General features: G+C 46.4%; 1 protein-coding gene across 1 annotated transcript in view; it reads right to left on the bottom strand.

Moving 5' to 3' along the window:
• Positions 1-11,867, bottom strand: part of HID1 (HID1 domain containing) — a 28,755-nt gene extending 16,888 nt beyond the window's left edge. The window contains exons 1-4 of the mRNA XM_027873218.1: positions 11,691-11,867; positions 4,733-4,882; positions 2,793-2,963; positions 446-556 (exon numbers count right to left, since the gene is read on the bottom strand). Coding sequence (XP_027729019.1) covers positions 446-556; positions 2,793-2,963; positions 4,733-4,882; positions 11,691-11,756 — 498 coding nt within the window. The 5' untranslated portion in view covers positions 11,757-11,867. The remainder of the gene's footprint in view (positions 1-445; positions 557-2,792; positions 2,964-4,732; positions 4,883-11,690) is intronic.
• Positions 11,868-14,003: the final 2,136 nt, after the last annotated feature.

Below are 14,003 nucleotides of genomic sequence, written 5' to 3'. Positions count from 1 at the left end.
ATTCCATATGCAAAGGATGGGAAGCCAGAGGTATGAGGGGAAGGGAGCAAGGGTACCAGTCCTGACTAGGGTGGAGAGGAAAGGAGTGAGTCAGAAAATACCTTTATGATCTGAGGGGTAGGAGGGAAACACAGCCCGCTACATGGGACCAACCCTACCCTCACTAACAGCCAACTCAGTAGAAGAAAATGAGCATCTGTCATAAAAAGAGGCTTTCTAGTTTGTCTAGTAGCTGCCCCCACCAACCCAGGGTAGGACCAAGTACCACAGCTGTGGCCAACAGAGGCTACACTTGACTAGCCATTATCCCCAACCTTCCTTCATCCCCAAGACTGTTTCTATCTCAATCCCATAGGAACAGCATGTTTTGCTATCCACAAGATGAATATAGCCCAAGCTCACATCTCCACTCTCCCATACACATACACCACAAATCCCAACTCACCACAGCACTCTTTCGGTGACTCTGGACAGTAAAGTCTGGGCAGAAGAGCAGGTCAGCAATGGCCAAGAGCAGGGACTCTGCCAGGGGCCGGGCATTCTCGTCCTCCTCACACTGCCAATGACAGGAATGTTCATGGGCTGACTGACAGCAGACCTCAGGAACTTCTAAGACTCAAGAGTCATATCCTGCTAGGGCTATGCACCCAGGCAGGTACACACAGACACAAGATGAAGGGAGAGAAACCACCAGACTTTGGATAGGGAGTTTCCCACATCCTTGTATGATTCGCTTTTAATGATTTCTTACCCTGTAAAAAGCTTCCTTTGTATATATTTGTCTGCCTGATGTCTCACTCATTAGATTGTAAACTCCTTGAGGGCAAGAACTGTCTTTTGCTTCTTTTTGTATTCCCAGTACTTAGCACAGTGCCTGATACATGGTAGGCACTTAATAAATAATTCTTGAATTGAAAGGCAGAAGGGGAATATCTCAGTATAGGGACATCAGCTTTGGCGGGCAATAAGTGTCAGGAACCAGTGGAGGGGGGCTCAATTTTAGCTAACCAGGAAGTCAGGTGGCATAGTGGGTAGAATTCTGGACTTGAGTCTTGCCTTAGACAACTTACTAGCTGTGTGACTGGCCAACAGCCTGCTCCCTCATCTGTAAAATGCAGATAATGATAACACCTACCTTATAGGGTCTTTGTGAGGATCAAAGGAGATAATATATGTAATATGCTTTGAATATCTTAAAGTGCTATTTAAATGATAATTATTGATGATGATGATGATGATGATGATTACGAAGAAAGGAGCTAGAGACAAGGGTTATTCAGAGAGAGACAAAGGTCCTCATATGTGTCCTCTCCTCAATCTTCTCAGCTAGCTAGAGAAATAACCCAGTGACCATCTCCCTCCCACTGTCCCAGTCTCTTCCTCTTCCCCTCAGGCCAGTTGCCTGGCATCTGACTCAAGAAGTTGAGGGAAAGGGAGGGTATCCTAGGCCAGAGCTGGAGAATCTGTGGCCTGGAGGCCACATGTGGCCCTTTAGGTTCTCAAGTACGGCCCTTTGACTGAATCCAGGCACAGATTCCCCACCCCTGTCCTAGGCTTAAGTGACACATTGCCCAAAAGTTCCTTTGAAGTAGAAAGCATCCAGGCTTTGGGGTGCCTGGCATCCAAGGCATATCCCTGGTATTTTCTACCATCCTACCCCTGGGCACTGTCTTATTCTCCCCTCTTCTGCCCAATCTTCTTCAACTGACTCTGCCATCACCTTTGTTCTAGCCCCAAGGAGACCTAAGACCCTAGTGGGAGAAGATAAGGACCCAAGAGGGTAGAGATGGGGGAAATGAAGCCTGGGGGCAGCAAGCAGAAAGGTCCATACCAAACAAAGTGGAGACCAGGAGTCTTGCATCCTGTTTTCTACCCATCAGCCCAAATTCTCACTCCTTCCCTGCCACATCCCAGGCAGGGATCTAGGAAAAGACATCAGGCTATAACGAAAGAGAGTTATCTCTCTAGTATAGGAGATCTAAACTCCAGTCGCTTCTGCCACTAACAAGCTATATGAGCTTGGGAAAATCACATACCCCTCTGTAAAATGAAGGAATTGGACTAGACCAGGAGCTCTTAACTGGGGATCTACAGACCCCTTTATTTCAGGAGATCCATGAAATTAAATTACATCTTTATTTTAATATAAATGATACTTAATATGATTAATATGAATAATAAAAATGATGGGTAAAAACAATAGCTAGCAATTACATAGCATTTTAAGGTTTGCAAAAGGGACAGCCAGGTGGTACTGGGCCTGGAGTCAGGAAGATTTGAGCTCAAATCCTGCCTCAAACACTTACTAGCTGTGTGAGCCTGGGCAAGTCACTTAACCTTATTTGCCTCAGTTTCCTAATCTGTCAAATGAGCTGGAGAAGGAAATGGCAAATCACTTCAGTGTCTTTGCCAAGAAAACCCAAAATTGGATCATGAAGAGTCAGACACAACTGAAACAACTAAACAACAACAACAAAAAAAAAAGGTTTGCAAAGCACTTTACACATGTTAACTCACTTGATCCTTATTAACAAACCTATGAAGTAGCTGTTATACCCTATTTTACAGATGAGGAAACAGATGAGGCTCAGAGAAAGGAAGTGATTTGCCCAGGGTCACATAACTAGCATCTGAGCTAGGACTGAATATGCCATCAAGCAGACTGCCCTGGTCCTACAAATCCCTCCCATTTCCCCTAGACATACAAACCCTTGCTCTTCCCACCCCCCTTTCCTGGCCCATAGACATGTCCCAGCCCTTCCTCTCTCTCACACAGATACACATACACACACCCCTTCTTGGCCAGCTCCAGGCACTGTGGACCAAAAGAAGCCCCTCCAATCAGGATCCTCAAAGATGTAGGGCAGCACACGGGTGAGGAGCCGGCAACAGTTGAGGACAATCTGCTTCTCTTTTTCTGAGTGGCAGCCGCTCTCCGATCCCTGCACCAGCTTCTCTACTGCCTGTCATTAGGGAAAGAAAGTGGGGAGACAAGGGGCTCGCCTTAAATCAGGTTCACTGGGACCACATCATTTCTGATTACAGGTGGGAAGAACCATTTAGAATGTAAGCTCCTTGAGGGCAGGGTCAGTCTCACTTCTGTATTTGTATTCCCAGCATCCAGCACAGTAAAGGCTTAATAAATAGTGATGCTGATTCTCAGAGAAAACAAAGGGTCTGTGCCAGCCTGGTGCCAACCTGAAAGGAAGAGAGGCCCTAACAACTCTGGACCAAGGGATGGATTACAGTCCTACCTCACTATTCATCCCACAGTTCTGTCAAGATATTAGGAGACATCCTGTTTTCCAGAGCTAAGGCCCAACAAGCAGGCTGTGTCCTGAGCTTGGCATAACGACAATCCTTTGCGCTCACCCTCTGGCAAAATCACATAATTATCATATTGCTTAGACCAGCACCAGGGGTTCTCTGAGCTCCGACAAGTTCTGGTCATGAAGTCCTGCTATGAATCAAACTTGTCACATTGTCGCTGTTACCCCTCGTTGTTAGGGTTACAGCTCACTGTGCAACCTTTGGTATAAGTATTGAGATCTCCCCACACTGCCTTAGTTCCCCACACTAGGGGTGGGGCTCCAGCGTACGAGTCAAAATCCCCTTCTTGCTTACAAGCCATTTCCCTCACTTCAAAATTAAACTTCTGTTTGATTCCTGACTGTCCTGTCTGTAGCCTGCTCTGTTCGGCTCCAGTCATTTACAGGTTAGAGGCCGGTTTGGACAGGTTGATAGTTCTAAGCTATAGAAAGGACTCTAAGCTAAATCCAGAAGAAATGTTCCTCTCCCTTGACAGTACTGGGAAAATGAGGAGAGGACAGATATCCCAGCTAGCAGGAAATAAGCACTCAGGCAGAGCTAGATGGTAGGAGGCACATAAAAAAAAGAGCAAGACCTAAGCTCCCCACCCCAGAGACCCGCTTCGGAAGAAAAACTCAAACTCATCATTTGCGCAGTCTGGAACTCTGAAGCCAAGGGGGTGGGTGGAAGAGGCAAAATCATTGGTATGCAGGGAGAAGGTATAGTCATTGATGTTGTTTACTCAAGTCCAACTCTTTCTGACTCCATCTGGGGTTTTCTTGGCAAAGATACTGGAGTGGTTTGCCATTTCTTTCTCCAGCTCATTTTATAGATGAAGAAACTAAGGCAAACAGGAGTAAAGTAACTTGCCCAGGGTCACACAGCTAGTAAGTGCTTGAAGCCGTATTTGAACTCATAAAGATGAGTCTTCCTGGGGCAGCTGGATCACTCAGTGGGTAGAGCACTGGCCCTGAAGTCAGGAGGACCTGGGTTCAAATCTGGCCAAACACTTGATACTTACTAGACTTGATACTTACTAGTCACACTATGTGTGACTCTGGGCAAGGCACTTAACCCCAATTGCCTAAAAAGGGAAAAAAAAAAAGAGATGAGTCTTCCTGACTCCATCCACTGTACCACCTAGCTATGCCACTTGGAAGCTAGGTGGTGCAGTGGATAGAGCAATGAATTTGGAATCAAAATGACTCATCTTCCTGAGTTCAAGTCCAGCCTCAGACACTTACTAGCTTTGTAACCCCGACCAAATCACTTTAAGCCTGTTTGCCTCAGTTTCCTCATCTGTAAAATGAGCTGGAGAGGAAATGGCAAACTACTCCAGTATTTTTGCAAAGAAACACACCCCTCCACAAGGTCTGTGGGCTAGAAGGAAAACCAGCCCCCCACCTCCGCGGCAGACCCTCACCTTATAGCACAAGGTGGCCAGGTTGGATGGTGACTCCTCCCGCACAGCCCTGATCTCCGCTGCTGGAACCAGTGCAAAGACGTCCTGTACTGAGGTGGCTGAGTCTGCCCAGAACTGGTCCCAGAAAGCATCATCAGTGGCCTCCACAGGCTGGAAGAGAGATGGAGCATCCAGAAATGTCATGACAACCACCTGCCTTCCCCCACTCAATCCTGAGGATTATGCAGGGCTCACCCACCTTTGCCCCTTGGCCGAAGGAGATCTCAGAGGATAAACGAAAGGAATGTCAGTGGTTCCCTTAATCATCCCAGATAAACCCCAGGATCAAATGGATCTTGGGGAGAATCCCACCTCTGAGGCCCCTACTGGGAGGCAGTAGAGCCTTCAACAAGGGACCTAGTAACTGTGTAGGCAGTAAACAAAGGAGCCCAATGGGGAATGGAGTCCAGCCAATACAACAGAGCCCATAAAGGAGGAATGGGCACTGTGGTCAGAGGAGAGTCAGAATGATGACATTTTATTCTGAGCTACACCATAGCATAGCAGTGTGACCCTAGACATCTCTTTCTGAGCCTCAGTCAGAGCAAGGTGACTGCCATTAAAGTTCTGGCAGTGTCTGAGATCTCAGGCCACTGCTACTTTCTTCCCTCTATTCACAGAAATAGTATCCCTCCTCACGAAAGGCAGCCCCTTTACCCCCTACTTCTTCCAAGACTTTCCAAATATAAACTTCACTGGTATTTTAAGCCCTTCACAATCTGGCTCCAGCCTCCCTTGCAAAATTCTTAAACATTACTCCCCTTCAAACACTCTATAGTCACAGTGGATAGAGCACCAGCCCTGAAGTCAGCAGGACCTGAGTTCAAATCTGGCCTCAGGCCAAACACTTGACACTTACTAGCTGTGTGACCCTGGGCAAGTCACTTAACCCCAATTGCCTAAATAAATAAATAAATTCTTGTTTCCTTCCTTCTTTCCTTCTTTCCTTCCTTCCTGACTAGAATCTCTATCCCTCAAAGTTTAGCTCAAATAATCATTCCTACATGAGGCCTTTCCTGAACTCCCCCCACCCCTACTCCACCCATACACACACAAAACTGCTAGTAACTCCTCTCCCAAAATGTTGTATCTACTTAGAAGTATACATATTTCTCTCTTTCAGAGTAGGGACCAATTTGTTTCATTGTTTTTTGGATCACCAGTGCTTAGCACTATGCCTGGCACATAGTAAGTGCTTCATAAACAGATATAGATATAAACATAGATAAATAGAATGTAAGCACATTGAAGGCAAAGATTATTTCACTTAAGGTTTTGTATCCCCAGCACCTTGGACAGTGTCTAGCACACAGTAGGTGCTTAATAAAAAAAAACCTATTGATTGACTTATTAACTCTATTAATCATCTCTTCTCCTTCAATTATCTTCTTTTTCCTTTTTCTTTCTTTTGGTAAGGCAATCAGGGTTAAGTGACTTGCCCAGGGTCACATAGCTAATAAGTGTCAAGAGTATGAGGCCAGATTTGAGCTCAGGTCCTCCTGACTCCAGGGCTGGTGAGGGGGAGAAGAGGGTCAAAGATATACCAAGATTATGAACATGGGAGAGTGGAGAGACAGTACAAATATTTAAGGAGAAGCAAGGTTTAGGAGGAAAAATTACAAAGTTTGGCTTTAGACACGTTGAGTTTGATGTTTCAATGGACTATCATTGTAGAGATGTCCTGTAGGCATTTGAATCTGGAACTCAGAAGACAATTATCTTCTTTTTCCTTTTTTTTTAGCTGCCCCTTTCATGTATTTACAATCTTTTCCTCCCTATTGGATCCTTCTTCTCCATCTATGAATAAGTTCAAGTCCCCCCAAAGCTTTAAAAAAAAAAAGTATTTTCTTAATCTTTCTAAGTAGTGCCTTTCACACTTAAAAAATGTTTGCTGAATTGAATTCTACCATGGCTTGTTGTCATCTCATCTCTCTCCTCTCTTTTACTGCTAAACTTACGGGAAAAAAAATCAGTCTTCTCCATGCCACCTCACTACCCTCATTCTCCTCAGCTCTTTGCAGCCAAGCTTCTGCCCCCGTCATTCCACTGAAATTGTTGTCCCAAAGGTCAATAGTGACCTCCTCATTATCAAGTCCAGTAGTCTTCTTTGGGTACCCATACTTCTCCATCACTCTATAGCTTCCTGATACTGCTACAGGGTACCCTCACCATCTTTGCCTTCATAAGCACCACCCTCTTCTGGTTATCTTACTTCTCTCATCACTCCTCTACTTTCTCATCCTCTTTCCCATCCCATTACAAGGGTATTTCTGAAACATTTGTTCTCCTTCACTCATTCATTCCCATAGTTTAAGACAATCTAGCTCATTCATTCCTTCTATCAGATGACTCACAAATCTCTATCTCCAGGGCCTAACTTGTCTTCTGAGTTCCAGATTCAAATGCCTACAGGACATCTCTACAATGACAGTCCATTGAAACATCAAACTCAACGTGTCTAAAGCCAAACTTTGTAATTCCTTGCCTCTCCTTAAATGTTTGTACTGTCTCTCCACTCTCCCATGTTCATACTCTTGGTATATCTTTGACCCTCTTCTTCCCCTCACCAATCATATTCAATCAACAATTAAGTCTTGTTAATTCTTCCTTCATATTTGTTGCAGCCATCCTTTCTTTCCCAGTCCTAGATTGCCATCATCCTAGTCCAGACCCTCATTACTTGCCTACAAGATTACTAAAATGACCACCACCATCATCATAGATAGCATTTATATAGCACTTTAAGATTTGCAAAGTGCTTTATAGATATTAACTCATTTCATCCTCACAACAACTTTGGGAGGTAGGTGCTCTTATCAACATTTGCAGATGAGGAAAATGAGGCAGACTTGCCCCCCAGTTAAGTGACTTGCTCAGTCACACAGCTAGTAAATATCTTCAGCAGGATTTGAACTCAGATCTTCCTAGCACAGTGCCTGGCACATAGTAGTTGCTTAATAAATGTTTGTTTCCTTCCTTCCTTCCAGTCCAGAATTCTATCCATTGCACCAACTAATTGCCTTTTAACAGCTTTTTCAATTTCATTTTCTGCCCCCTCCCCCCAGTCAATAGGGAAGTCCCAGGTAAGAAAACTCCCTCTTCCATGCAGGTCTGTACATTCTCTGCAGTTTATATAAGAGTTGCCTAGAGCAGTGAGAGATTAAGTGACTTGCCCAAAGTCACAATGACAGTATGTGAGCAGGGACTCAGGTTTTACTGTCTTTGAGGTCAGCTCCCTATCTACTATGCAAGGCTACTCTGTAGCTCTTATACTGCTGTTAAAACAATATTTCTTTCTAGCCTACTCAAAAAATCCTCAATGCTTCCCTACTGCTTAATGAATAAAATTCTAACTCCCCGGCCTGACATTTGAAGGACCGGTACAATGTGGCACCACCGTGTCTGACTTTTTCTTATTTTATTCCTTTCCAACAACTCTATGGTATGAACTGGGCAACTCCTTTACCCCTGAACACACCCTGTGCTCTCCCATCTCCATGTTTTTGTTGTTGTTCAGTCATGTCTGATTCTTCAGAAGTCCATTTGGGGTTTTCTTGGTAAAGATACTGGAGTGGTTTGCACTTTGTTTTGTAACTCTCCAATGCACTTATCTTGTGAATGTAATATATTATCTGAACTAGTGTCTTTTCCTCCATTAGACTATAAGTTTCATGATGACATATATCTTGGATAAATGTTTGTTGAATGAATATTTAATGCATTTTTCCCAAGTAGGAGGGAACAAACAACACAGACTCCCCTTCACAGGCCTATCTACCCTCTGGGCTTGGTTTCCACAACTGCCTCTGTCATGAATTCAGAGGTGGGTCAATATCTAAAAAGTCCTGGAAACCCTCATAGCTGGTTTTTATGTTGACTGAAATTGGAGAAAATCACTTCTCTAGGGCTTTGAGGAAACTAAGGCAAATAAAGTTAAGTGACTTGCCCGGGGTCACAAGGCTAGTAAATGTCTGAGGCCAGATTTGTACTCAGGAAAATTAATCTTCTTGACTCCAGGCCCAGCATTCTATCCACTGTGCCACCTAATCCATGCCTTTACTTATGTCTTATGCCTAAAATGGCCTCTCTCCCTCCCCCAACCACTGCTGCTTGAATTCTTAACCCTTCTGTAAAGCCCAACTCAAATGCTGCCTCTTCTAAGAAGTATCACTAATGCCTGCTGTAGGCAGATAATCTCAAATCCCCCGCTGATGCCCCTTGCTCTTCAGATCTCACCAGCAACCCTGGACAAGATGGCATTTCAACTACCCACTGGCTGAAAAGAAGGGGACCATGTGACTGATAGGGATGGTAGTTTCTTTCTGGAGTTGTCCAGTTCAGACCATAGAGTTCATGGTAAGCAATAAAATAAGAAAAAGTCAGATAGGATGATGCTACATTGTACAGATCTTTGAATGTGAGGCAAGGGAGTTAGAATTTTATTCAACTGGGATCCTCAGAACTATTGTAAAACAACCAACACCACCACTCTCTCTCTAACCTTCCCACCAAGACTCCACCCATTTAGGGAAAGGGAAAGGGACAGGAAACAGAAAGCCATTGAGAACTACAAGCTGCTCTGAATCAGGGTCAGATCCTCTACTAGGGGCTGGACTATGAAGCTAGGAAGAAAACAGGATGTACAGCAGGAAAGCCAGAGAGGCGGCTCTAGCCTCAGTCACAGGAAAAGGCAGATGGATTCTTCTCACCTCCTAACCAGAGCCATCCATTCAAATCCTAACACTGTCCCAAAGAGATTGAGGCCTGGAGCTTACTCAAGTAGGTCCCTGTTGCTCCCTTGCTCATCTAGGGAAAAGTTACAGACAGTGCTGGTCTTGGCAGGGAAACCTGGCCTGTTTCCTCATTTTCATAACAAAGGTAACACTTTCATCATCTTCCCTCTAGGCTGGAATTACATTCAGGGATAGTGAGTATGAAGTGGACCTTTGTAGGGAAGAGAACTTGAAAGAAAAACCCTCAGATACCCTTTTTCTAAGGTTGGCTTCCAAACCATACTAGGTCCCTTTGGGGACCAAACACCTATCAGCCTCTTTTAGAGTTCACCAACATCCACAGAGCCAAAAGCCACCTGTTACATTCCTCAGCCAAGGTGTGTCAGCCTCATAGGTAAATAAAGGAGCTTCCCACCTCTCCATATAATACCTCACATGTGGGAGCTTATCTCTCACCCCTCCCTCTGCTCTATACCCAATTTTGGCTCTCCTACCCACGAATCCATGGATTTGGAAACCTATGCCAGCTAGAAATGGAGCCTGAGGCCAATGAAGGTAGCTGGAAACACAGAGGGGCTGAAAGAGTGTATCAGTTGGGAAGGGTGTACTTCAAAGAGGAATTAAGCATTTATCTGGGAGTCTGGGGAAGGCCGTAGCGGGAGAGCAGCAGTGGCCTGCCAGGTTTGGGGGGGGGGGTCAGTGTTCCACCCTGAGCACCATCCCAACAGTGGGGGAAAAATGGAGAGGACCTGGAGGGCTGCAAGGCCAAAAGAGCCAGAATGAGGGAAACCAAAGAGGACGGTCATCTGTAATACCTGTGGCTATATTTAAAGGATCATAGATGTAGAGCTGAAAAGGTGCTTAGAGACCATCCAGCCCAAAACTCTGTTTTACAGAAAAAAAGAACCTGAAGCCCAAAGAGATTAGAGGACCCGACCACCAATAAGTGGCAGGGTCAGGTTTGAAACTCACCTCCTGTGACTCAAGCCTAGGACTGTTCCCTGCCCCATTGAGGATAACATAGGATCAATAGGATTTTAATAAGAACCCCAGAGCATTTCAATTCAGGCATACGTGCCATCTGATTGGAAGAACTCAGGGGATCAGGTCGGGGGCAGGTAAAGGAAGGAAAGAAGGTAAGAAGAACAGAGCTGTATCTGACCATAGGTAAGGGGGAAAGCAGATCTATATGAGGGAAGAGGTGCCAAGAAAGGTTCCCAATGGGAAGGGAGGGAGTGAAAGCAGGTGCCCCCAGGGCCCTTTCCAGATCTCACAGTCTAGGGTTCTATGGTTCCCCGAAGCTGGGATGGAGGCACAGTTTGGGTTCTGTTCAACCCAGGCAGAGGCGCCCAGCATAGCTATCAGTGTTTGGGCTACCCACCTAGTGGTGGGAACACCTGTGCCCCTGTTCTATCAATCAGCCCATATACTCTGTGACTGTGAGAGGTGGCGGCAAGGGGGCACTCCAAACACATTGCCCCCCTCGTCCCGCATACACATACACACATATCAGCTTTGAGTCACAAATCAACTTTGTCGGCTGCTTCTGGTCTGGGTCACAGGCTCCCAACAGTTAGGGCAACGGGCAGGGCACCTGCCAGCACCCCCTCCCCAAGACGGGTTTGCTACAGTAGGCTTAGGGAAGTGTCCGGGCCCTCTCTTGGCCCCGGGGCCATCAGAGCCCAGCCAGGCCCGACCACAGCCAACACACACCAGCTGTTTCCCCCACCAGCCCCGGCTTTGTTTGCACTGAGTCATCGAAGGCTAGGTGTCCGGACCGACTGGCACCCAGGGTGGGTGGGAGCCGGAACCGAAGGAGGGAATAGCTCCTGGGGTGGGGGGCGGGAAGGACACGAAGGGAGGGGGAGGGGAGCGGAATTGCCAGCCGGCTGCTCCCAGGCGTAGGCACACGTCAGCCTAGGGCAACAACCACCCTGGGGGCCGGGGGCCTGGGGACTCCCGGGGGGCTCCTCTGCTCAGCCCCGAGCACTATCCATCACACAGCAGCCTCCCCCAAGGCCAGCCCCCTCCCCACCCCCAGACGGCCGTGGCTGTGGCTATGGCCTTGAACAGAGTCGGCTTCCCCACGCGATGCAGATCAGCTCGGCTCCCCCGAGATGGGGATGGGGATGGGGAGGAGCGGGGAAGGGGACGCCCCGGCTCGGCTCCCTTGGCCCGGCCTGCACCTGAGTCTTGGTGGTAAGCTGGATGACCGCCTTCCGGAAGTTCAGCTTGGAGTCGGCCGTCCCCATCTCTGCTCCCGGAGCCGCCCCGATCTCGGCCCCGCAGCCACGGGGTACTCTCCCGATGGCCGAGAAGAGATCCCCGAGTCCCGTGCGTCCCCGCCTTGCTCCACCTCCTCCTCCAGGCCCGGCCCTCCGCCGGCACCTGCCGCTCCAGCCCTGGCTCCCGGCGGCCCTCCCCATCGCCGCCCCGCCCCCTTCCCCATCACTGGCCAGCTCACTCCTCTGCCGCTCTCTCTTGCTCTCTCCCTCTTTCCCATCCTTGTCTTTGCCTCCCCCACCCCTTCTTTCCTCCGATTCCTGTTTCTCTGCCTTCTCCCACCACCTCCCGTTCACCATCACTGTCTTTGTCTCTCCTTTCCCTCACGTCTATCCCTCCTCATCATCCTCATTTTGGTCCCTCCCAATTCATCTTTTTATTCCTCAATTCATCTCAACAAACATTTGTTAAATACTTATTATGTGAAATTCCATTTCCCCATCCCTGTCCCTAGCTCTACCCTCATCACCATTGCGAACTCTTCTCATTTCCATTTCTTCTCTTCATATCTGGCCCTGTCCTTTTCCTCTCTAGGTTTCCCTCCTTTACTATTACATGCCTGCCTCTAGTTATCCTTTACCTGTCCCATCTCCTACCTCTGTTTCATCTTTACCACTCCTGTCCCCCATTCACTTCCCCACATCCCTGATTCTTTCCTTCTCCTCACCTTCCTTAGCCTTCCCCTAATGAAGTTACCTAATTCTCATTCTCTCTCTCTCTCTCCCCCTCTCTCTCCCTCTCTTTTTCTCTCTCTCTTCCCCTCTCTCCACCCCCCACCTCTCCCCTTCCTCTCCCCTTTCCTCCCTTCCGATTCCCATCTTCCCTTTTCTAAGCTGTTTACAACCACACCTTCTTTCCCATTCCCCCTTTCTTCTCTTCCTTACTCTTTTCCCACCTGTCTCAGGTCCTCCCAGTTATTCCAATGAAGATAATTTATAACTTTTGCATTTCATTTTATAAAAGTTGGTGGTTACGTGATTCTGCTCCTAAATAAACAGACAGCTTCTCAGACAGGCAGTACCAGGGAGGCTAATTTCCTGCCTCTGCCTTCTAACCATGGCCTTTCCCTGGGAATCTTTTCTAAAATATTAAATTGAAATTAGCAAAAAATCAAGTACACAGACAAAAAGTTAAAAGTACCGATAAAAGTGATGAGTGTTTCCTTTATACTTGCTAAAATGCAAGAATGAAATATATCCTGTGTGTCCCATATTCAATTCAATTAAGCAGAATTTAATAAACACCTCTATATGTAAGGCACTGTGCTAGGTCCAGGGATACAGTAACAAAAATGAAATAGTTCCTGCCTTCAGAGCGTTTACATTTTACTGGGGGAAACAACATGTACATATATACATGTAACAATCAGTGGCCCAGGGACAGAGAGGGAGGGGTGGCACACTCTCTCTCACTAAGGGGCTCAAGAGGACTGTATCCAGTCCTAGAACCAGGTTTCTCACTTCCTGACTTCTAAAAAAAGGGAGTCAGGATCTTCTCAAACTCCCTAGCTCATTACACCTCGCCCAAAGCTTGGTTTTGGCTCACATGTAGGACCCCCCCACACACAAAGGAATTAAAAGAATCTCTTCTAGAAAGGTGCTTATTGCAAAAGCAGGTCCTAGGAATTGAGTGGTTATTTATTTCCTGTGCCATAAAAGAAATGCTTAAGTAAGAGAGTGACCCTTTAAGAGAGTGGCATTTCATGTGGATGGGGTATAAGTCTGATTCTGGAAAATCATTTGATAATTTAAGTCTGCCTGAAATTATTTGTCTGAAGTTATAGGTCTGCCCAAGTTCTGGGACAGCAGTTGTTGATTTTTAAATGTAATAAGCTGTAGTATGGGGGGGTGATATGCATACCAGAATTGTTTTATGATTATAGGAGGAATGTCATTTATCTGATTATAGCCAGCTGATGAGGATGTGTTTCCTAACTGTAAGCTAAAGTGGGGTCAGTTATTCACAGAGAGGACTCAGAGTCTGACCACTGAAAGGTAGGGGAGAGGAGAGGGAGAAAGGGAAAGAAAGAGAGAGGGGGAGAGGTAAAAAAAAAGTGAAAGGATAGATTTCAGAACTGCATCATCTAAGACTGAAGCTGGAAGAGATAGATACCACAGTTGCAGTTGAGCAAAGAAATAGTTTTGGAAGCAGAAAATATTATAAACAATTCTATTGTTGTAATGAGATCTATGGTTTTCATATTAATCAGTATAGTA

This window comes from Vombatus ursinus, unplaced genomic scaffold, assembly GCF_900497805.2.
Source record: "Vombatus ursinus unplaced genomic scaffold, bare-nosed wombat genome assembly UNPS02014801.1, whole genome shotgun sequence".
Classification (NCBI taxonomy): Eukaryota; Metazoa; Chordata; class Mammalia; order Diprotodontia; family Vombatidae; genus Vombatus; species Vombatus ursinus.
Note: the sequence above shows the minus strand (reverse complement) of the source record. Positions and strands in the feature narration are given on the sequence as shown.